Consider the following 25,921-nt stretch of genomic DNA (forward strand, 5'->3'; position numbering starts at 1 on the left):
TATTGTCCAGCAACATCTGTAGTCTGGCATGATTTTATTTAGCCAGATATCCGTATCATGGGTGTGACCAAGTTTCCCATAAAGTTTGTTTACAGCCCCAAGTCCTGGCTCTCAGTGTTCTGTGCTGTTATTTAGCCCTAATTTACCCCTAATCATTTTCTAAGAGCCCAATAATCAGTGGAAGTGTTGGTAATGCTACTAGACAATATTGACTTCCCATGGTTCGTCAAATTCTCTGGTTCAGCACTGGTCAGTTCCCAATGGTGCCGGACTAAAGAGATTCAACCTTTACTCTCCTAATGAGACTATAAGTCAGATTTACACATCATAAACCAACCCATGTCCCAGGAATATTACAAGTTTTAATGTAAGGATCCATTTCTAGGTCTCACAGTTGGGCCTTATTGTCCTGAGCCAAAGTCTTCTTGAAGTCATTACAGTGGGATTCATCACACTGAGCTCAATGGACTTTGAATAAGGCTCCCTCTGTGATGGGTCGTGGGGAAGAAGAATGGTCCCATAACTTCTTAATTTTCTGCTGACACCATATCAGGTGGAAGAGAAAGAAAAAGCATGGAAACATGTAAATATAAAAAATAATGCTTTCTCTCTAGTGCTCTTTTTCCTTGTTTTGTTGTCTAGATAATCCAAACCTTTACCTTAGTTTGTCTTTATTCATGCTCTCTGTATGTATTTGACTATAAATCTTAGGGCAAATACTGTGTACATCTGTGGTGCTATATACCTCATGTAATAAATTTCGTGTATGCATAGAAACCTAACAACGTAATAGAACAAAGTGTTTTGGATCTGTACTTTACAAATACCAGGATGGAGGTTTTTATCTCCTTCTCCTGTATGCCACTAAAAGAACATCAAGCTGATGAAATTATTTGTAAAAAGAAAAACCCTCATTAATTTGACACTAATCCTGGAAGAAATGTCATGGTCATGACATTGTTGCTACCTGTATGCCTTTGTTCTGCTAGCAGTTTTCTTTCTGACAGAGCTGTCAGCTACCTAGCATCCTTCTTAATGAGGTATCTGGTACCTATGCATAAAATTTGACCTGAGTATTAATAATTTATAGTGACTTAATATACTGATTTTAAAGCTGCTGCAGTGTTTGCAAAAATCTCCTAATGGAACCTCTTCTATCCTTGGTTTTTTTTCCTTCTTTCATTCTCACCCATGTTTGGATGTTTATGACTAAGATTTGATTATCTGGAGCAGAAGTTGTGAAGATACTGCAAGATCTGCTCCTGTCCCAGCTTCAGTACTTTCATTCAGCATGTAAAACTATTGTGTTCATTGTTACTTTATTTCTGTATTACTTTAGGGGAAATATAGCTTACTGGCAGCCAGATTTCGTGCTCTAAATGCCTGACTCCTTTTCTAAGGCTTTGTCTACACTGCAGGCTTCTTTCTGAAGAAGCTTTTCTGGAAGAGATCTTCCGGAAAAACTTCTTCCGAAAGAGAGCGTCCACCCTGCAAAAGCACATCAAAAAAGCAATCTGCTTTTTGAAAGATAGTGTCCACACTGAATGGACGCTTTCTCACATTTCAGCTGTGATTACTATGGACAGAGTGGTCACCAGGGCACCTGTGCTTTTTCCTCTTTCCTCTTTTTTCAAAAGAACTCCCTCTTCTCCGTCCACACATACCTTTTTCCAAAAGAGCTCTTTTGGAAAACAGCTTCTTCCTCATAGAATGAGGATAACCAATGTTGGAAAAAACCCTCTGTTATTTCAATTTTTTTTCAGAAGAATGCAATTGCAGTGTGGACGTAATTGAATTTTTTTTCGGAAAAACAGCCATTTTTCAAAAAAAAAAAAAAAACTCTGTAGTGTAGACGTACCCTAATTTTGGAAACAGTACTTTCTGGAAAAAGTATGTATACAATTATTTCAAAGCTTTATACATGGTAAATGGTTGTGCCTTTAATATATTAAAATGTGGTGTGATGAGAACCTTTATAAACAATCATGAACAGATATAAGCATAGATGATTTGGTCTGAGTATAGGATGGGGATACAGGCATTCCAAAATTCCAGTCCCACCTCTGATACAGATTCACTTCTGTGGCTGTGGACCAAATGTTAAAAGGACATGTTGAATATAAAAAAAATCCTCCAAATTTCTCATTGCATTTGTTTTTAAACTTACTATTATTACAAGTACCAAGTTTACTGTGACTGAGATTGCAGAGGGTGAAATCTATTCCTTTTCTTTTTCCAGTGTGCTCACTGTGAGTATCTCCTGCTCAGGCAGTCAATTGCACTTGTAATCTGTGTGTCTTTCACAAAGTAACAAGGTAGGGAAAAGTTTAATTAAGAAAATGATAGTAGAACCTAGTAGACAGTAGAACCTAGGGACAGTAGAACCCCTGTTAATATAGGTAGTGGAATTCAGGGGGAAAGTGTGGTACCTTAATTTCAGCTCATTTTTCTGATTTATTTTTCAAAATTGGTATCTCTTCAACTGCATGGCCTCAGATTTTTTCAACTGCAAGAGAGAGATAATACCCATTTCCAGAGATGCCACAAGGATAAATTCATGTGTGTAGAATGTTAGAAGGTTATAAGAGTAATATGTTGTTAATTGGTATTTTGCTTAGATATCAGGGTATGTCTAGTCTACGGAGTTTTTCTGAGATACCTCTGGTATCCTGGAAAAACTCTGCCACATCCCGGGAACGCGTCTGCTCTTCTGACATTTTTTGTGGAAGAGCATATGTGCTCTTTTGGAAGCCCTGTAATCCTCATTTTATGAGGAATAACGGCTCCTCTGAAAGAGGAGGTTTTTCCAAAATTTTGCCCAGTGTAGACGAGTCAAATTTTGGAAAAGCCTCTTCCGAAAAAACAATTTGAAAAATGTACAAAAATTATGGAGCATCATTTGCGTACCTTTTTCTGAACAAAAGCAGCTGCCTAGAAGGCATTTTTGATAGCAGAGGTGGTACTTATTAAAGCATTTCCTTTTTAGTGCTATAATGCACACTGAGATTGTGTGCAATTGACATACCTTCCCACTCCTTAGGTTGCATGACTGCAGTTGTGACAACTGAGTCATTTACATTAACCTCTGAATTATTAAGCAACTGCTTTTTGAAATGCATTAGGTGTTCAGTGGTCCAACCCCAGTATTACAATCTGATCTGCACAGATGGACCCCTGTTAATAAGGCTTTGCAACAACACAAGGGCTTGTGTTGATCAGACTGTGCAATTATGGTCTAGGAGCCTGATGTGAAGCCCACTGAAGGCTTTGATCAGACCCTTAGCATGAAAGCAGTCAGGAATTATCAAACTTATAATACCATCATGGTTTGGTGGCCTAGTGGCAGCCATGTGAGAGAGTTGGATTCCTTTGGTCTTTTTCTCCTAGGGCTTATCTGCTCTACCAAGAAGACCGGAGCTGCTGCAGTCGCTCTTCCGGGGTTTGAATTAGTGGGTCTAGTGAAGACGGACTAATTTGGATGGAGAGGGTGCTCCCATTAGCACCTGTAGTCCTGCTCTGAAGAGGAGTAAAAAGGGAGTGTGGGCTCCTGTCGACCTCTTGCTATGTGAATGGCGCCAAAATGTGATTTAAGATACTTCAACTCTGGCTACATAATTAGTGTTGCTGGAGTTGCGTATCTTAATTCAAACTTATCCCCCAGTGTAGATCTAGCCCTAGAGACTAGCATGCAGGAGTCAGAAGCAGTAGAGAGGTATGTCTGTGGGAAAAGTGATCCCTGGAAACATATAATATTTGATTAAGACTATGTCTACACTACACAGCTTTTAGCGACAAGAGTGTGTCAACACAGAAGTCAGGCAGTGAAACTGCTGCGTGCCAGCTCCTTTGTTGACAAAATAGTCCGCTCCCCTCCCCCCCCCCCCCCCCACTATGGTGTTTGCTTTGTTGGCAGGAGAGCAGTCATCACTTGGCAAAATTTTTGTCTTTTTTTGGGGGGGGGAAGGGAATAACACCTGTGAACAAGTAAAGTTTTGTCTCAATTGCCAGTGTGGACATACCCTAATTGTAAAACAAACCTGCTCAGTCCCGTTTGTACAGACAGATGGAGCAAGGTGCCATGCTGAGGGAGGAGGAGTTTCCTACCTTATGGAGAACACAATGATCCTCTTTTCTCCCCTGATCATATTCTTTCCCCCTGTTTGTGACAGTAGGAGAACAAGATATGGAGTCCAAGCCCTCAGCATTCAGAATTCCCATTGAACTTCATGGGGGTTCTGTGCACATAGGACATGCAGGATTACACCCATAATTTGAGGCATTGTTAAAATTCATGGGCTAGCATCAGAATCAACATTCATGATGAATATAAGCAACACTCAACAACAGCTTACCACTTGGGGGTAGAGTCATAAGAACTCACTGAAATAAGCTTAAATTGCTATTTACTTTAAAGTCCATTTGTGCGATAAAGCAAGCATGAAGTTTTTCCCCCTGTAGGTTTCTTTTAAATCCTATTTTATGGATTCTGACTTCAAGGATTTCCCCCTCAGCAATAAAAGTCTTTTACTGGATGAATAACATTCTTAATAGGGTATGACTGTAACAATCTAGTTTGAAAATTATTTTTGCTTTTTTTAAAATCAGATCCTATATCTTATTGTTGGACTTAGATACTTTGGCCAGGGATTCAGTGAGCTCATGAAGAGATTCATAAAGAGAAACTAGTGAAATATGAGTTATTAATTTACTTTGATATCCACAAAGAGACTATGGCTGTGTCCAGACTCAGGGGGTTTTTCGAAAAAAGTAGCCTTTTTTCGAAAAAACTTCACCTGCGTCTAGACTGCAGCCGTGTTCTTTCGAAATTAAATCGAAAGAATGCGGCTTTTCTTTCGACGGTGGTAAACCTAATTCCATGAGGAAGAACGCCTTCTTTCGAAAGTGCTCTTTCGAAAGAAGGCGTTCTTGAAAGCAAACAGGCTTTTTAGAAAGAGAGCATCCAGACTCACTGGGTGCTTTCTTTCGAAAAAGCGGCTTGCTTTTTCGAAAGTTCCGCGTGCAGTCTAGACGCTCTCTTTCGAAAGAGGCTCTTTCGAAAGAGGCTTGCAGTCTAGACATAGCCTATGAGAACATTTTTCAAAGCATTGGATTTTTGGCCAAATTATTAGAATTCATCCCTGAGTTGTCAACATTTATTACACATGCATATTCATGCTTAGACAGACAAGGTGGGTGAGGTAATAGCTCTTATTGGACAGACAGCTAGAGAAGCTTTTGCAGGCAAATTTCCATGTGCCTTTAGAGCTTTTGTCTCACTTCAGGGCACACATTCCCTCTGCGATTAACGAAGACATTATTTATTTTTGTTAATGATTACCCAGCCAGAGGTGGTTTTGACCTTCCTCCAACTATTTCACTATGTTCAAAAGTGAAGTTTAGTTTTAGGTTCTTTCCCCATTTTTACATCAAAGTAGTTTTATCTTCTATATCCAGCAATAAATATCAATTATGTTACGTGGAGATCAGGTCCTTTGTAGTGACTTTTCATGTAATTAGTGTTTCTATCCTTATGAATAGTCTCCTGAAATCTAGCTATCTACATTGGATTTGATACAATGCTTCAGTTACAAATAAGCCCAAAACTACTATATTAATATTCCCTGTTACAGTATGTTACTATAATGCCATCTTTATAGAATGGTTGGGCAGTATACCCTCTTCTTTATACTTCTATACACTTCTTTTGTCACATACGTTATATATTAATTATATAACCTCAACTAAAATTCTGGATTGTTTCCAAAGGATGTAAGCAGGGAGAGACAAGAGTTACTTTGATATTATTGATTGTTCCACCAACTGTAACAGTTCTTATTGCACACTTACATCCCAAAATACATTGCGTTGTTTCATCAGAGAGGCTAGGGACTAAAAATGCTGCTGGAGACTGAATTAGGTTATCACTGCTTAACGCCATTTCTCTAAATGATCTTGCCATCAGGTATTTGGGGAAGTTTTTCTGCTGCTGCCTGTGATGGACAGATTAGATAGATAAATAGGGCTTTCAGTGTCAGCCTTCTGCTCAAGTAAAGGAACAGCTGGTAACTTAGGGTACGGGGGTTATTTTTGAAGAAGGTATGCAAATTGCACTCACATTTGCATATCTTCTTCCGTTTTTTTTTTTTCCGGAAGAGGATTTTCCAATATTTGGCCTGTCTACACGGGGCCAAATGTCAGAAAAAAACACCCTCTTTCAAAAGCCCTCTTATTCCTCGTAAAACAAGGTGTACAGGGGACTTCTAAAAGAGAGGTTTTTTCCAACATTTGGCCCCGTGTAGACATGCCAAATATTGGAAAATCCTCTTCTGGGGGAAAAAAAACTCCAGAAGAAGATATGCAAATGTGATTGCAATTTGCATACCTTCTTCAAAAAAAACCACAGTATATCCGTACCCTTAGAGATGACTCAAAGGCTGAGGATGAGGGATACATAACAGAAGCTGAATGAGGATAACTTCAGAGAAGCTAAATTCAGCATTGTCAAAAGTATGTTATTTTGGGTGCTCAACTTTAGAGACCTAGAGACTGATTTTTCTGAGTACTTAGCATTTTTATTGTACTTCGTATGTTCAAACCATAGCCCTCTTTGACTTCCTTTATAGCTGGGAGTGCTCATTCAATACTTCTGTATATCTGGACATGTGCATCTCAAAATCAGACATCAAGGGAATGAGGAACATCACAATCAGTGCCACTCCCCCTTGCAAAGATCTGGGCTTACATGAGTTGCTTAGAATTGACTCAGGAACGCTGTGACAGAGACAAGGATAGAATCCATTTCTCTAGGATGGCAAATACCTTCACCATAGGCCAGCCTTTCTCTTCCACTACTCTAATCATTCTCAGCCCATTTCTGTTTCCCTACACCTTTGTCTGTCCTATGTCCCTACCATCCTCTGCCTGCTTCACACTAGGGATGTAAAATCCCATTTAATCAATTAATCCAGGGATGGGGAATCTTTTTTGGCATGGGGGCCGCTGACTCACAGAAAAATCAGTCGGGGGCCGCACACAAGTGAGAACTCTCACTGATGTGGTCCTTGACTGAGAAGGAGAAAAACACTCCCCACATTCCCCTCACATACCAGAGTCTAGGAGGGACCAGATTATGTGTGCTCCAGCCCCACAGGGAAACTGTAGAGGGCTGGAGTGTCAGCATGGACCCCTGAGCCTCGGGGGCTAAATCCGGCTCCCGGGCCTGAAGATCCCCACCCCTGAGTTAAACATTATTGCCACCTTTACTTCTACACTGCCTTCAGGACTGGGCAGCTGGTAAGCAGTGGCTGTTGGCCAGGTACCCAGCTCTGTAGACAGCATCTGCCAGCAGTAGTGCAGAACTATAGGTGGCAATTTCATGCCATGCTGCCCTTAGTCCTGTGCTGTTGGTGGCTCTGCTTTCACAGCTGGGATACTGGCCAGCAGCTGCTGCTCATCAACTGACCAGAACATTAAACATTACAGTCTGGAAGGCAGGCAACCCTAAAATAATCGGGTGGAGAACCTCCACCCTACAACTCCTTTTTGGCTCAAGATCCCTTCAATTACAGCACCATGATATTTCAGATTTAAATAGCTGAAATAATGACATTTATTATTTTTAAAACCCTATGACCATGAAATTGCCCAAAATAGACTGTGAATTTGTTAGGGCTCTAATCATCCACATTCATCTGGCAAACACCTGTCTATCAGTCTATCTCTTATCAGAATACAGAATGATTAGCTGTTTGGGAAGGATTTTGACAATCCTTCTCCTCCTCTCTGACCCATCTAGTCAGATCCTTTTCAGATTTCTGCAAGGGAAAAGCTTTAAAGATGCTGTTTTGCTTTGATGTACAGGTATGGATTGCTGCACTATGCACAGCATTCATAACCCAATTTTCGGCTGGCTTTAGCTCATCCTTTGCTTGCACATCACTTGAGGCTAGAGAGATGTGCATTTTACACAGCTGCATAGTATGAAGGCCCTCCGCAGATACTGGTGTAATTCAGAGATTATAGACATTTGTGGAAACACTGTAAGGCTACGTCTACACTGCAGGCTTCTTGTGCAAGAACTGTTTTGCGCAAGAGTTCTTGCACAAGAACATTTTCCACACTGCCATGTGCTTTTGCGCAAGAGAAGTGCTTTTGTGCAAGAGCATCCATGGCAGTGTGGATGCTCTCTTGCACAAGAAAGCACTAATGGCCATTTTAACCATAGGGGTTTCTTGCGCAAGAAACCCCTGTTGCCCATCCACACTGTTTTCTTGCACAAGAGCTCTTGTGCAAGAGAGCTTATTCCTCATCTGGAAAGGAATAACTCTTGCACAAGAAGCCCTCTCTTCTGATGCTTTACTGTAAATTTACTTGCACAAGAACACGCATGCAGTATAGATACTCCACAAGTTATTGCGCAAGAATGGCTGTTCTTGAGCAAAAAGCCTGCAGTGTAGACGTAGCCTAAGTGTATTCAGTCCTTATTCCCATGTCTGTTTCAATGTCAGTAAAAGGAAACAGCAAACCATTTTTATTCAGGGCTATGTTGAACTTTCTTGAGCCTGGTGCCAAACGTATTGTGAGCCTCCCGGGAGACACTAAGCAGGAGTGCCAGACCCTCCCCTTTGTCCTGTCTTTTCCATTGTTCCCAACCTCTGTCTTGCTGCTTGCTGCTCTCCCTCCTCTACCTTTCCCATCATTCCATTATCTGACCTCCCTCCCCTCTCTCTGGGTGGTTTAGGCAAAGTGAATGAAGTCACTGTATGCTTTGCCTTTATATCTCTTAATACTGCCTTTCTGACAAACAAGAAAACTTTATCTCATTGACCAACTATCCACTTGCTGGAAATGTAGGCATAAAGGTGCATGAAACTTTCCCCATAAATAAACCTAGTATGGTCCTTCATCAATCCATACAATTTGTAACTATTCAGTGCATTGTGCCGTCTAAAGTCAGAGCTTAATTACATGTTCAAAAGCTTCAAAGGGGTAGCCTTAAAGGCTAACAAAACATGTAGATGGTATCATGAGCTTTCGTGGGCACAACCCACTATACTCCTGTCATCTGAAGACATGGGTTGTGCCCACAACAGTTCATGATATCATCTACATGTTTTGTGAGTCTTCAAGGTGCTACTAGACTATTTGTTGTTTTTAAAATTTTTCCTTAATTACATGTATTGCTAAACAATGTCAAAGAAATTCTCTTTGGTGTACTAACAAGTGGAGCACGGGCAAGAGGAAGGTCAAAGTTAAGATTCAAGGATAGATGTAAAAATACTATGAAAAGATTTAACATCAATCCAAGCTCTTGGGAATCTACATCATCAGATTGCAACACTTGGCGACAATTATTACAACAGGGAACGACATTCTTCGATAGTACCTGTGCAAGTCATGCAAAAGAACTCCACCTCAGATGGAAAAATTCTCAGACTCATGAAAATAGAAGTAGACTGGCATGTAGCTATTGAAATCAACTGTGCAAATCCAATATTGGACGCATAAGCCATGAAAGAAATTGCAGATCCAGGCACAACTCATAGATTGTCACTGCCGCTGCTTACCACTGTCTCTCACAATAAATGGGCCATATATATCAAACTCTACCTAATAGTAAAATGATACAAACAAAGCTATATACTGTATTGTATATGAAGCAGAGCAGGATTAGAATTAAAATCTTTGAGATTTCAATATTGTACAGAAGATAATGTGAGGTGGGAGGTTTTTTTGACTTCATATAGCACTATTCCTTAATTTTGGTGGGAGGGGAAGGGAACCCAGACTGAGCTGACAGGGGCTACAGGTTGAGATTGAGCAACACCAACAGAGCTGTTGGAGAATCCAAAGCTGAGCTAGCAGGGGTCTGCCCAGGTTGGTCCCTGGAGTGAGGAAGTAGCCGATGGCAAGCTCAATTAGGCAAGGTGGGGAGCAGTCCCCAGAGTGAGGAAGGGACCAGAAGCAAGAGCACACTGGGTTTGGAGGCATCAATCCCTGGAGCAAGGCTGGGACTGGAGACAAGTGCAGCAGGGTGGGGTAAGCGGGGACAGGGTCCCTACTTGGGAGCTGGTACCTACCTCTCTCAGGGGTACTTGGAAGCCAGTTCTCTCTCTCGCCAGCTGAACTGCAGCTGCTCTTCCTGCCCTCCTGGCAGCGAGGCTGACTGTGGTGACCTCTGTAACTGGACTTTTAGTGTCGACACTGCCAGGTCTGCTTGTTGACCGGTCTTTTAGGTCGAAAACTGGACACTAGGCCACCGGAGCACTGGAAGAGAGGCTCGTCACTTTTAAAAGTGGGAAGGTCATTTTCTCCCACTGTTTTCCTGCCTTAAGAATAAGTGACAGAGGAGGATGGGGAGAGGAGCAAGCAGTGGGAGGGGCTTCAGGGGAAGAGCTGGAGTGAGTATGGGGCCTTGGTGAGAAGGGGCCAAGTCGGAGTGGGTCCTGAGGTGGCGTGAGGCCACAGTCCTTCTGAGTGCGGGCCCACTCCCATGGCGCCCTTGTAAACCTGGTATTGTTTCCATGAACTCTGATAAAAGCATACAGCAAATTAATTACAGAGACAGGGAAGGAGAAAAGAGTGAGCATAGAATTAAATGAACAAAAAATGGCCAGTTTATTTACTGGGACAGCAATGCATTACATTGTAATTTTAATTGGAACATAAAGATGTGAGATTCAGTATACTGGCTTCCTTTAATTGATTTCTTCAGCACTGGTTTGTTTTTCTGAAACCATTTGACTGCATGATCATACTACACATGTACAAGCACATAACTTTATGAATTCCTCACAAGGCATTTGCCTAGGATTATCTATAGGTATAGGAAACAAGGCAGGGAAGGGTTAAAATGGGGATTATTTAACTTGAAATACAAATAATGCATTTTTGGAACAAAGAATTGCTCAACATTTTTTGCTTTTAAACAATAAATACCAACATCAAGTGTTTCTAATGTTCAATATTTTAGTCAATGAACACATATACTTTTGTTTTCTTCACCATCCAGAAGCTCTCCCTCATTTAATCCCAAGAAGGCATTACACCATAATTTCAATGCAACATAGGAGTAGCCAAGTTATAAGAGCAGTAAACATACACTACACAAATTTGGGTTTGTCACAAACACTATCAATGTTAAAACTGTTTGGAAATGAACACAACAATTGGTATGGTTTGTTAGATACAGGTCATCATGCAAATGGAAATGTTCAGTAAATTACAAAAATCACAAAACATCTGATTTTTGTTTTTGTTTTTTAAGGTTTTTTTTTTGTTTTTGTTATTTTTTACAAAGGATCAAGTTAATTAACCCTTTAACAGTCAAACCACAGGGCTTGAAATCAATAGGGCAATAACTAATGAGATATAATTAATTTACCCACTGGCATGGTGCACAAAGCCATACCTGTGAATAATAATAATTTTTAAAAAGCTAGATTTTTCTTATTTCTTCGTCAAAGCTGATTAAATGAATCAGCTAACAAACCATTTCATTTGTGTCACCTAGTTTTGTTCATTGATCTCCAGTACACCTTTATATCAAACATAAGGTTTAATTTAAAAAAAAAAAACAATTTGTTTAACCATTTTTACTAATGCTGAGAAAAACATACAAATAATCTCCACTCTTTCTATTACAGCATAATAATGATGAGCAGAACAAACATCTCCATATAAAGACAGTAAATTAAACCCAAGGCCCTATCACCCAGAGTCTGACAGCAAATTAACTAGTTATATAGAATATGGGATTTTTTTTTCTTTATCTCATGTCAGTTTGTCACTTTGTTGACTTAAGTTTTAGTAGAAAGGGATTTTCAAGAACTCTGCAGGAAAGAGATTAAAATGCAATGAAGATTTAAGCCATGCTTCTTAGGATATAAAGTACAGACAGACTCTGTGTAACAGCTGTCTTGCATTTTTGACATGGGGAGTAAGAATTATACAAGAAATAAGAATTCTCTAGCTTCATCATCATGCTTATGGAAAAGACTACATGATATAAACCTAAGAATCTCATGCACGCATTTTATATTGCATATTTAGATGCATTTGTGCCTTAAGGCGAAAGGCAATTAATTGCTTTTTTGTTTATTTCTTTTTCGCTTAATATTTAAAAATTAACACTCCCTTGCAACATTCATTTATGGTGAAAAAAATTCTGAATACTGTGAATCTCCTTCCCACACACTGCATGTACAGCAGGACAAAAAGAAGTACATTGATGGCTATCATTGTAAAAGAGGTAAATATTGCAATGATCATGCTTCAAACATAAAACATCAATGCCTGCCATTTTCAAATAAAGACTTTGTTAGTACAGAAACAAACAAATGTACAGCAATTCCAACAGATATACATCTATCACTTAAGAAAGGGAACAGAGTTCTCAGGAGCTGTATAATCTCATTATTCGCTCAGTTCGTTTCTACTGAAGTTGGTAGTAAAATTCTTCCAATGATGAAAGGTCAAGTTCTAAAGTAGCTAGCATAATATGGGCCCAGATCTGCTTGCACTACAGCCAGTGTAAGGAGGATGGTGTTCCACAGAATCATAGAATACTAGAACTGGAAAGGACCTCGAGAGGTCATCAAGTCCAGTCCCCTGCTTTCATGACAAGACCATGTTACTAGCTGCTGAATGCAAGCTCTGATACTAATATGATTTCAGGTTAGCAGCCTTCATTGGCAATGTCTTTATCATCTTTTAAAATATCCTCCTTCTTTTGTTTACAGATACATATGGCAAATGGTTAAACCCATCTTTATCTTAATAAATAGTTTCAATCTACTAATCTTACTATATATATAAATAATAATATTAATTCAGCTTGAGTTGAATAAATATGTCAAAGATCAATTAAAAAGGTTCTCCCTTGTGCTTCTATATAGAAGCAAAGACTCTTAAATGATTTGAGATAGGAAATTATTAATATTTTTCTATAAAAGTCTCAAGATTACCCTTGGATGCTGGTAGAGAATATATTCTCCCCCACTCCCCATTTTTACAATTTTCAATTTGTTCACTTTCTTTTCACTTTATATTTTAATTTGATTTATAGTTTATTTGTTTTTCTTCCACTGATTTCCATTAATGGGATGTAGATTATTGCTTTCTACTAGGAGACAACTCTTCCAAGCTCAGAAAAAAGGACAAAGGAGACCTACATTGAGGCTATGTCTACTTTACCAGATTATTTCAAAATAATTATTTTGAAATAAGTCCTGAAAAAACTATTTCAAAATAGAATGTCCACTACAGAAAAGCCTCAAAATTAGTCCGAGACAGGCTCCCTTAATGTGGATGAACTACCTCAACTTGGAGCCTCAGGAAGCACTGAGGAGTTATTACTTTGAATGACTCTGGGAAATAGTTATTTTGAAATAACAGCAGCTGAGCGTCCACACTAATGCTTTTTCGAAATAACAGTTTTGAAATAAACATTATTCCTCATCTCAAGCAGGAGTTATTATTTTGAAATAAAAAGACCTTTTTTTAAAAAAATAATTTTGAAACAATGGGCTTGCTGTGTGGATGCTCTTCTTATTTCAAAATAACAAGTGTACACATGCCCTTATAGGCTGACAACCAAGATCCTCTTTATGTATAACAGCTACATTTCAAACATGAAATTCAGGACAAGTTTTTGAAAGGTGCTTCTTTGCTGCATGGAGGGTAGTGGGGATACAATCAGCAATTCTAAGCATATCCAACCTTTAATATATGTATTCATTTTAAAATCAGGATAGATGCCAACATATTCGAAATGATTTTTTAAAATGGTGTGTGTGTGTGTGTGTGTGTGTGTGTGTGCGCGCGCGCGCGCGGAAACAATTCATACCAGACATTTGATAAAACTTTATATCACTAATTACTATCTAACCAAGAAAGCTTTACATTTTCTGAAATTTAAAATAATTTTTCTCCCCCAGTGAACTGACAAAAGAGGCAAGACTGCTCTGGGGCCTACAAAGCTTTATTTCTTACAATGCATTAACCACAGTCATTTTTTACATTTAAGTTGGTTCTTTCCTAGATCTCTTTAATTTCAAGAACGCATTCTTGCTTTATTATATTTAAAAATTCTAAATTGATTAGGAATTAAATTAAAGCATCACAATAGAATCAAAACTTTAAAAACCCACTTATTTCTGTAAAACATGACCAAATTTTCGAATCCACGGAACATTCTTCTATAACTCTCGATCTAAATGGGTATACCAATACAGTGTTTTTAGAGTTAAGTTTACTTTGCAAATCACAATTTAAAAATGAATATACTATGAATATACTATTGAATGAATATTTCAAAAAAGTATATTCTCCACAGATTCATATCTAATTAAAAAGAAACTAACATATACAGGGTTTTTTGATATTTGTTTTAATTTAGGGGGAAAATGTTCTTTGTAGTTTCAACATGTTTTCATATACAAACCAAATAAGAAATAATATTCTAAATACAGTCTACAGCAACTGAATATGGCATGGCAATGCTAATTCTTTTCTCACTTAACTGATAAGCAGTAGCTGTCCTTGTCGGACACAGATGCTACCACTGAAGAATAGTAATATACTGATCTAATACTGTCAGATATTCTGAGGTGCTTTTTAGAGGCTACATTTGCCCGGACAAAACAGTTCTTTAATAAAAATCTACATAGCAGCTTATTTTAGTGCCAAACAGCATGATAATGCTAAACAAATTGTATCTGACTTTTCTGTCACAAGAGTAGGTTAAATATGGCACTAAATAGTTATGCAAATGCAGTATATGAAGGGTTGTGTGAACATCTTGGAACCATATATAGAAACAGAATTTTTAGGTTGGTATGATCAGACTTTTCATGAATTTGTTTCTATTTGTCTCCACCTCCAATTCTACACGTTTTGTTACATTAACTCAATGGCTCTGACAAGGTTATACAGTGTGTACATTGTTGATTACATTAGGATATTTCTATTTACAGCACCTTTATTACTGATACTATGGTAATGTTTGTTAGGCACAATGATTGGCCACTGATTCTTTTCTCCATTTGGGTACCTTTAAGTACTGTTAGTATTGGAGGATAGTGTTCATTTCCTCAAATTCAGTGATATTCCAACTATATCTGCAACAATTTTTCTTTTTTAATTGCTGCAAATAGTAAGCTGCAGTAGTATTTTCATCTTGTGGTTCATATTAACATCACAGAGAAGAAACAGACAGAAACATGGATATGTCAAAACCTGTTTTCTTTAAACAAATTAAGGCCACTGACCAAGAGCAAGGACCATGCTAATTAGCAACGAGTGGGCTGTACTTTTCTATCCCGATAACCAGATCAGAAGCCCAAAGGTGCTAAGACACTGCAGCTTATTTAGCTGTTTGCCTTGCTGTCAGAGTCTGTGCAAAATAAATTCAGCTATCCTTCATTTTGCTATGAAAATCCATATTCTGCAACATAGCTTTAGTCAGCATTTAAAGGAGAGAATCTTTAACTAGGAATACTGTGCACCATAGATCACCTGAGTATTTGTCATAAGCCGACAACGAGCTAAGGTTCTGTATTTGTTAATATTTGGCAAGGAAAAAAATGCACTATAGCAAAGTCCTACCAATTTCAATCCAAGTCATTAACCCTACATGCATGAGGTATTTCACCATAGGATATCTCACGCTAAGTGTATATAACCTCACAATTTTCACTCTTTATCCCTTCACTGGTAAGGCCTCAAACTAGTACCCTCAATTTGGGAGCAAAAACAAAAACTGAAATTTTCAATTAAATACACAACATTTTACTTCAAGTTATTTTAGCTTTTCTTTATCAGACACCAAACAGAACCCTCCCCACACGCCCAGAAAAAGCACCAATTCATCCACTTGTCTGAAATGCAAAAACAGACTAAATATGCAAGCAAATAACGGAATGAAAATCAAAGCATCATTCTTTAGTCTCCTTCATAGGTTTAATAATTAGCTTCCAGTGAAGAACTAGAACAAAACTAGCAGCGAGTGTAATAGAAATTAGAAAACAAGTGCATAAACAATATCAGTGCAGCAGCAAAATACAAAGTCACTATTAACATTCCAATTCACCCCATTTTCAATGTTTTTGTGCAATGAAAAAAATATTGACCATATTTTCTGGCCAAGATAACAATCATCATTAACCAAAAAAACCCCTTACTAAATCATCTTTAACTTAAGCTATTTCTGGTTCTTTTTTGGAAGTAAAATGAATTAAATACAACCCTCACCAAAAAGAGAAATGATACAAAACAAATCCAAAAAACAAGGACCACTTTTTATAAACGTGAAATTATGGTGCAAATAAAATAAAAAATAAATGTCACACCCTGAACACCAGAAAAGAAAAATCTGAACTGGTTCCTATGGCTGAACGTAGAGGATGTGAAAATAGGTTTTGTAACACTTTTTTTTTTTTAAATATTGGCTTTAGTTTCTCAACATTTCAGAAGCAAAGCCACGCAGTTGGGAGGAACTTTTTCTCACGTTGTTAAATTTCACTAAACTTCAGGTGTGATAGCAAAGTTTGAATATAATTAGAGGAATCATAAAAAAATCACTTCTTGACAGGCAGAGCTCTGTGCTTTGTGTTCTTCTTCTCAACCATCACTCAGTTGCCAAAACATTGGATATGAATCCAGACTTGTCAATGCAGCAACAAGGCAGGATGGCCTTTTGGATCTTTGGGAGCAACTTAGACCTTTGTTGTGTAAGCTCCATTCAGTTTGTTTGTTTTTTCTCTTATGTTGCATCTGAAGATTAGGGATAAGGAGGAGGTTTGGAGAGACAGTTGAGAGGGGCACACTGAGAGCTGGAATGTGGCTGCTCTTCTGGAAGGTCTACATTAGGACTGAAAATTAAAAGAAGAAAAAACGCTTAAAATGCATGGCCAAATCTTTACACAAATGTACAGGTCTGGGTACCGATTTTCAAAGGGGATGGAACACAGCTTGCAAATTTGAATCCTCTGTTTAATTCAGGCTGAGAAAACGAATGCACGGGCGAAATGGTGTGAGCACATTTAAATGGCAATTTACAAGTGTCATTTAATTTGCACACCAGGGATTTGGTATGTGCATATGATGGCCCATTCTAAACTCAGGGTGCCAATTCAGAAGCAAGATTTCATCCCCTTTGAATAGAACGTACCAACCAAGGCATTTGTTCAAAACCACTGAAACTCCGCTTTAGGGATATCAACCCTGAGAAATACCCTCTAATGCAAGTAAGCACTTCAAAATGTCCCCAAGATTTCCAGTAATGCTCTGTTTGATTTCTAACCCACTTTGGTTTGTCAGTTAAGACAGGTTTCCTTGCTTATTGTTTTAAACATCAGTCTAGAAACAAAATTCACCCAGGGTTAAATTCACCCCTTACAGTGTCTCACATGGCCAAGCTGTATTTGAAGGGGTGACTTGCATGTCCAGGAAACTTTTACATCTGAGGCCTGCTTGAATTACCGTCCTTAATTTTTCAAGTGAAGCATCAACACATCAAGCTTCAGCTTCAGCATATGAATAAGATCAACCTATAAACACCTTCAGTTTTTTAGTCTGTTTGGGAAATGTCTTTTGGGGGGAGAAGGCAGGGAGGAGAGGGTCAGTATGTATTACAGTCTTTCTGGCAAGCACTTCTTTTGGAGCTGTTCCAAGCTCAGCAGTGTAGTGTACAGTGAATCACAAGTGCCCTTGTACGTGTTGTTCCAGCTCTCTTCGATTTTCCTTGCTTTAGAAACTACAAGGTCTCACGCATATATATTAGCCCCCCAGGACAGAATACTGGTGCATTGCAATTAGTCTGTTGTTGGAAATGGATCAATTGGAAATGCCAAAAGGTATTTATAGTATGTTGAAAACCCATAAATATGCACATACAGGATTTAATTAGGGAAATGGGAGAAAAGTTCAGTTTGTTCAAAGGTAAAACAAAATGCAGTACATTATCTCCATTGTGATTTTAAAAGGCCACAGTTTTCAAATTTGAGGAGCCTCACTACCATTGGAATTCAATTGGGCACCTAATTTCCCTTTAAAGTCTTGTAAGAATCCATATCATGCTTGAAGTTAGGCTCTTAATTCTCTGTGTAGGCCTTTAAATAGAGGACACTTGATTATGGACTGAAACGTACAAGGTACTGGGTACCCTCAATCCCCATTGGCATAAGTTACTTTTGAAGGTATCCAGCATCTGGAAGAATGAGTTTCTTTGGAGGGAAGAGGGGACACCCACCGGGGGAAGCTACAGTGATTCAGCACTTTTGAAACCTGTCCACTTGTCTTTTGGGGTTCTAACCTGCCATGGGCTAAGCACTGATCCAGCCAAATACTTGAGCATATGAGTAACCCCACTAGCTGGCCAATGCCAGAATGCCCAGCACCTTGTAAGATCAAACCTCATAATATATGGAGTTAGAGACTTAATTCTAGGCAGCTGGGCTTGTGTATTTTGGCCTCAACATTTTCCTAGTTGGATTTGTTTCACATAAAAAAATTCAGTGTAATTTTCTATTAAGGTATTTTCCTTTGCATTGCCATTAGTGTGATGCAACAACATGTAAATATAGAGCTGGCATTAGGGGAGGGATTTGAATAGGCTTTTCATTTATTCTGGTCATCCGTAATAGAGAGTGGGGGAGCAGGAGCACAGAAAAGAGTTGCATCAGTGCGAATTTCATCCATTTACTGGGAGCAGTGCAAGGCCTCTGTACCTTTTAAGTCTTCAGAATAGGGCTTGAGTGGAACTTAACTCAAGTCTTGTTTTTGCTGTCAATGAGAGAGTGAAATTCACCCTTAAAGAAGCAGGTATTATGAGGTGGCCCCATAATCCTACAAAGGTCCCATTTTTTCCTAGGACTCCTGTGACTGGTTGATAATAGTGGAGTGGACTGGAAAGAGTCGTACAATTTTTTCTTGTTCAGAAAGAGATCTATCCAAATGTGCTGACTTTCAAAGCTACCTTCCTAGCTTTAAAAATAAATAACACTAGGTGATGCATGTTGGGAGGACAGGATCACTGTTAATGTAATATGAAAATATCCCAGTACTCTGGACATTGAGCAAGTGTTCATTTTTCTATCCATGGTACTGCTAAGTTACCTTAGTATATAAAAACATTTGTATGCATAGAGAAACATGAAACATTTCTGTCTCACCAATCTCTTAATGACTAATAATATTGTATTAATAATACATATTAGAGGCATTAGAAGAAAATAAAATTAGTTTATCAGCATGGTCATTTTAATGTTTTTGTAGCAAAAATGCACACAATAATAATAATTTGCAATCCTAGTCAGTGTGAATCTTGTAGAGAATATTTATCTTATCATCCTATTGACACTGATAATGTTGCTGTCTCTGCTCAGAGAAAAAAATATAGTTCAGCTTAATACAGCAATACATTAGCAAGAGTTCGATCATGTATAGGATACAATCACTAAGGGATACATGGCATATGTTTCTTATGATGGTACACATGAATGAAACCAATGTGGCAATGTATTTTGGGGTTCAAGCGTCAGCTATGTTGAGCAGGGTAGGCAGAAAGAGATGACAGTAAATTACTAACAAACAACATCAAACAAAGATAGGGAGAAGTGTGGAGTTTTTGATACATAACTGAGAATAAACCTGCAAATTAGGAAGCTACATGAAGTAAAAATCTTGCCTGGGTGCTGGGTAGGTAGGCATTCTTCTTTTCCTTGCTGGAGGAGAGATTCCCTTCCTGTTTGAGAATCCCCTCGTTGAGAGTGGTCCCTGAAGAGGAACGGGGATTGGAATTTTGGAGGAAGTGGACAAGTAATCTTGATTGTATAATGGGATTGTGGGACATCTAATACTCACTTGTCTGTTGTTATGGCACAGCACACCAATTGTGGAATCAGAATACTAAATGATACCTGATTGGGTGGTGATGGTGGTATTATTAATGGCGTGCAGCTCTTGAACTCAGAAATATCTTTCTGCTGGAGGGTGGGGTTGAGAAGGTGCTGCATATGAGGAGGGTGCAAGAAAATGAGACTTCTGAATTCTCTGCTTCTTACAAGGAGATCACTAGTGATAAAACTGTTGAGATGCCAAACTAAGTTCATGAGGTTGCCTGTGACAGTTCCTTTTTGGGGCAGATGTATATATTCCCAGGGATCAAAGGGTGATCATAAAGTCCTTTAAAGTTTGTAATAACTGAAGTTGTACAGGGAGGTCCCTTGACCTGGGTCCATCTGTGGCCTCATGGCCTTCTCCATGAGGCGTTCTCTGACTTGAAGTTCCTGCATCTCCTGGCTAAGGAAGGGATGGCAGATATTACACCTAGCCACAATGTGCACCTCTCTGAGACAGTACAAACAGTGCTGATAGTCATCATTGGCCAAGAAGGAAAGGAGGCAGGACACATATCTTGAAGCCCTGCCCTCCTTCCTCCTCATTTTGGTGCCACTATATGTAATGCCTGCATATCCACAGTGGAGTGCACATAGGGACCAGCACTTGAAGAAATTCAACAATTTGGTAAACATCCAAAACATTGACTGCTTATTCATACCTTTTCAACCTAGCCATTCAAATGGATTGTCATGCACATTTTCAAGTTATCCAATGCACCCTGTCTTTAGTATTGTTGGAAACAGCAAGAAAATAATCTGTTATAGTGCTTCCAAATCAGGTTCTAACTCACCTAGGCAGAGGCAAGCAAAACTGTGAACATAACAAAACAAACTGGCCAAATGTTTCTGAACCTTGACATTTCAGGTTCAATTTGATTTGAATCTGCTCTAAAAATTATCATGGGAAGTTCACCAGAAGCTATTTACAAAAGCTATTCGAGAATTAGAATTACACTGGAACGAAAACACATCTGTGGGGAGATGTCATTTCTGTGTGAATTTCAGAATATGCACAGGTCCAAGTAAAACCCTTCTAGATGCCCTTTAAGTAAAAGAGCTTGGGCAGCCCCATTTGAGTAAAGATCTCGTGCCACATTTGGTGTTATGGCGAGGACCATAAATCATTTTGAACATGACTAGACTTGACATATCGTGGGATGCAGAAAATGATCGGGTGAATTTCAGTCATAATGAGACACTGTGCAGTTCCAGGTTAGATGGCACAGAGAGGTCACATTCCTTCAGGCATGGCAGCCAGGATTTGCAAAAGCATGCACACAGCTATTACAACTATAGGCAATTTGCTGTTCCCTCAACTGCCTTAAGGTATTATTCCAGATCCCAGTTATGAACTTGAAGCTGAAGCAGTAAAAATTCATGCTTTTGTGCTAATAATGGAGCTGCTGCTGTGTTTCTTCACTGTACAGGACATGGTCTGGGGTATGCACCTATGTGGTTTAGGCATGCCAGACATTTATCAATATTTATGACTGGCATTACATCCAACAGTGCATGTATTTCCTTATCAATAAGAGCATCAAACTGACGATAATATTTTCAAACCCAACATATAGGTTGGATAAGGGACTACTTGATTCTTGTGGGATGACTAATCTGGATTTCTGTAAGTTATGACTACAAATTCTAATTTCCCATTTTGATTTAGGTAGCCACAACATGCTTCTCATGCAAATTTTCCAAATCTGGTTCTAACAGAAATATGCAGAGGAAAACAAAAATGTAAATAAATGAATAAAATAAATGACTAAGCTTTCTAATTGGGGAGAGACATGTTTATACAGTGGATACCTCAGCACTTTGTAAGTGTCCTTATTTTCCACTCTCCTATGACATGGGGAGGGGATCTAAAAAAAATTTCTGCATGTGCAGAGGAGAGGGAACAGTGGTTCTGTAACAGGCTCTCTACTTCCCCAAAGGCCTGTGGAAACCACCACAAGACGGGGGCTTTTTGCGCCACAAGGAGGCAGGGCAAGCAAACAGCCACATGAAGTGATATCTATCCACTCCACATTCATAGGAATTCACTCATATAAATTAAATGCAGCACCTGTTGTCACTGGCGTATGAAATATCCCTCTTCTGCAAGCTGATCTTCCCTTAAGGGAGAGATCGGAGGCAGCTAATGAGAACTGCATGAGAGAATAGGTCCTGAGGCAGGGAGTGGAAGAAAGGGAGTAGGAGGGGAATAAGGGATAGGGTTACCAGGTAGACCCCGCCAAAAAAACTGGACACACTTGAGGGGGGGCGAGAGGGGAGGGACCAGCTGGGAGGGGGCGGGGCTGGCCGGGGTGGGAAGCAGAGCTGGCGGAGGGGGGTCCAGGGCCAGCTGGGAGGAGGAGGGCGGGAAGCAGAGCTGGGGGGGGGGGGGTCGAGAGCTGCGGTGCTGGCCGGGAGGGGAGGGTCCGGGGAGGTGGGAAGCAGATCTGGAGGGGGGGGTGCAGCCACTGGCTGCAGCCGGAGTCCAAGGGGCCGTGCCTCTGGCAGGCGCTCCTTTTAGTTGCGAGCAGAAGCCAGGCGGGGCTGGGAGTCCCAGTCCCTGCCCCACCTGGCTTGCATGTGACCACAGGCTCTCAGCTGGGAGGCAGGGCCGCAATTGGTGCTGGGAGCCTCTGTTCGCAAGCAGAAGCCCAGCTGGGAGTCCTAGTCCCTGTCCCACCTGGCCTTTGCATGCGACCATGCACCAGTTGTGCCCTACCTCCCAGTTGCTCTCCTGCCCCTGCCAGGCTTCGGTCTGGTGCCCAGCCGGAAATTTAGAAAATACCGGACATTGCACGTGTCCGGTATTTTCTGATTTTTTTTTACCTGACAGAGTGCAAATACCAGACTGTCCAGTAGAAAACCGGACACCTGGCGACCCTAAGGGACAGGCTCTAAATGGAAGCTTTGGGCCTCTCTGTGGATTCCTCAAGATTGTGATAATTTATAGTTTTACAGGACTAACTTCCCTGGCTCACTGGAAAGTTCAAGCAGCAAAATAGGACAATTCGGACTTTCCACTGGGCTTGCCTCTCGCCACACTTTTGTTTGCAGGACAGATGATATACCCAAGTGAATCTGCAGTAGTAGCAAACGTGATGTGGTTCCATTTTGGCAGAGATTTCCAGAATCAGACCTGCAGGGTATGACTTACTAGATTCAATTTAGTTCAGGCTCTAAACATAAAACACAGCCGGGAAGACTGTTCTACAGAGATCCATTGCTGTGTGCTCTCCATAACTATATACATTGATGATGCGACATACACGGGTGATATGACATACATTTCACAGCTGGCATTACTGTACTTCATGCTTGCTGAGGCACTGATGAGCAGTTCTGTGCTAAATGATTTTAGATCATTTGCAGCATGTCATTTCCCTCATAGAACCTAGAGAGCCCTGCAAAGTTTTACTCACTCAATTAGCAGGGGGTAAATTTTGATGTTGCTGGTTTTCTGCGGTGCAACAGGAAAGCAGAGATACAAAGAATTTAAGTGACTTATATGATGCCATAGGAGTCTCACTGACATAGCAGGGATCAGAATTCCCTGGCTTCTAGTCTATTACTCATATCTCACCTGTACTCCAACCTGATTAAAGAGAACTTCCATATGTACAATAGTAAGTTCATCTTTGAAGGGTGGATTAATTAATAAATAAAGAGGGGAGGTTTTGTTATAAATTAGAGGCAAATGTGGAAAATAACATAGCATACTGCAAATGAGCATGTCAAAACATGGATGAGTATCCTGCAGAAAGCATATATTGCACTGCAGCTGACAGCAACACATCCTGTTTAAGAAACAGCAGAGAGGGATGACAACAATTTCTTTGTTTCATACAGACTGTTTTATGATTAACTGAACTTCTGTAGCATTACCAGACCTTTGAACTGTCTATGAACAGGGAAGCCAAGAATGGAATTTTAATAACAAGATAAGGGCCTGTATTGATGGGGATGTAAAGTCACACAATTCAATGACAATTCACTCCCACTGAATTACAGTGAGAGTTAAGTATCACAGGGGTAGCCGTGTTAGTCAGTATCTGAAAAAGCGACAAGGAGTCCTGTGGCACCTTACAGACCAATACATCTGTTAGTGAGTGTTAGGTTCTTAAGTCTTTTAGGCACATTTCCCAGACCATACAAATAGGAACCTTCACCTATCCCTAAAAGATGTGTATCCTATTTATTTCATGTAGTTTACAGTTTAGATGGCAATAAATAAATAAATAAATAAACCCCCTTTAACCACCAATTGCTGTAAGATGAACTATTTGTTACATTTTTTTCAGTGTCAGGTCAGTACAATATTATTGAAATGGGATTTACATACTTTAAAACTTGTGTGCAGAGATTTTTCCTCTTTCAAACCAAATGTTTTGATTCATTTTTAATAACACTTAGAATTTATATAGCATTTTTAAGCCAAAATATCTCAAAGGAGATTAAGTTTCACTGTCTTTGTTTACAGATGAGAAAATTGAGACTAACCAAGAAATTAAATGACGCTGTCAAGACCATACACAGAGTCAGTGGCAGAACTAAGACTGGAGCCCAGTCCCCAGTGAGTCTCCTAACTCACAGTTCCCTGTTCTAATCACATGACAACACTATCTGAGAAAAGTTAAAGACTAGTTTGGTTTTTTATGTGGTCACCTGACATTGTTGAGTCTGCTGACCTTACTCAGGCAAAAGTCTCAGAGATTTCATCCAAAATATATTAATTTTTGTCACTGGAAAATTGTTTGGCCCAAGGATTGCAAGACTGAGTCCTAAATTATTTTTCTTATTTTTGATTTATGTATAAGTGAACAGTCTCCCATGCTGTAACTACAGAATGTATCGGAGTAGCTCAAGTCAATATTTTGGTTAAAAAGCAAGCAAGCCTGTCCTCCTTTTGCTCCCCCTCTTCCACCTGTTCCCCAGACACACACAAACAGTTCAGAACTTCATAAACAGGAAAGACTATTTGTATAGGAAAGGCAGGAGTGGTTGCAGACTGGCTATGGCATGCAGTTATTTGCAAAGAGAAAAGAGTTAGCTAAAGTTACCTGACAATCTGGCAGTCTGGCCCCCTGGCTAGTTGTGAGCCGCGTAGTGGTATGGAGGCAGCAGGCTGCTGATAATCTACAAGAAACTGATAAATTAGACATATATACAAAGAGATGACAGAGCAAGGGGTTAGTAACAATAGTAAAGAGACTATGCAGCTGATGGAGAGATTTAGTGAGGAATGTGTGTTCAGTTCTTGTCACTAACAGTTTCTTTCACAAATATTAACGGAAACATTTGAGCTTATTTATTCTTCTCTGGCAAGATATTAGATTGGAGTGTTAGACCAACCTTATTTAATGAGCACATACTAATGGACCTTTTGAAATATGAACCTGAAGGCAGTCTTTTCAGACTTGAATGGAGTCTGAATCAGGCTATATTAAACTATTATTTTATCATAAGGTATGAATGGAACTGATTTGCTTACTAGTAATAGAAAGTGTTAATTACAATTACTTTTACATGCTCAAGAATATTATGCCTCTTATAAAAAAAAATCTTCTCTGAACTTGCAGAGTAACATACCTATCTCCCCTGTGGCAGTTCTAGTTTCCATTAAAACACAGTTCTTTCATAATGATTTTAAACCAGACATTACAACCAGTACTTCAGAGTGTGCGTGTGTAGAGCCACTGTAAAGGCTCTGTCCATGCATAACAGTTGAAAGCACAGCTGCAGCACCGCTTTAAACTGAAAGTGCAGCCCCAGCACAAGCGCTGGGAGAGATGTAGTTAACAGTTCTGGGAGCAAAGCTCCCGGTGCTGTAGCCTGGTTCACAAATTCGTAACTTGTTACAGCTTTACAGCACTGTAACTTGTGCACTCAGTGGGGAAGGGGCTGTTTTTTCACACCCCTGAGCCAGAAAGTTACAGTGCTGCCAAGTGCCAGTGTAGACTTGGCCAAATTCTTGTGACTGTGTTTATACCGGAACAAGGAAACAGGTTTTTAATCCACTAACAATA

General features: G+C 39.6%; 1 protein-coding gene across 8 annotated transcripts in view; it reads right to left on the bottom strand.

Moving 5' to 3' along the window:
- Positions 1-10,466: 10,466 nt before the first annotated feature.
- BICD1 (BICD cargo adaptor 1) overlaps positions 10,467-25,921 on the bottom strand; it is a 228,458-nt gene continuing 213,003 nt past the window's right edge. For 2 of the 8 annotated variants that reach the window (XM_014569197.3, XM_006114395.4), the window contains exons 8-9: positions 24,956-25,031; positions 10,468-16,871 (exon numbers count right to left, since the gene is read on the bottom strand). In XM_014569197.3, coding sequence (XP_014424683.1) covers positions 16,866-16,871; positions 24,956-25,031 — 82 coding nt within the window. In that variant the 3' untranslated portion in view covers positions 10,468-16,865. Of the gene's footprint in view, positions 16,872-24,955; positions 25,042-25,921 lie in introns of all 8 variants that reach the window. The other 6 variants (XM_075940399.1, XM_075940392.1, XM_075940436.1 and 3 more) reach the window with 5 other exon arrangements.

Source organism: Pelodiscus sinensis, chromosome 1 (assembly GCF_049634645.1).
Source record: "Pelodiscus sinensis isolate JC-2024 chromosome 1, ASM4963464v1, whole genome shotgun sequence".
In the NCBI taxonomy this organism is placed as follows: Eukaryota; Metazoa; Chordata; order Testudines; family Trionychidae; genus Pelodiscus; species Pelodiscus sinensis.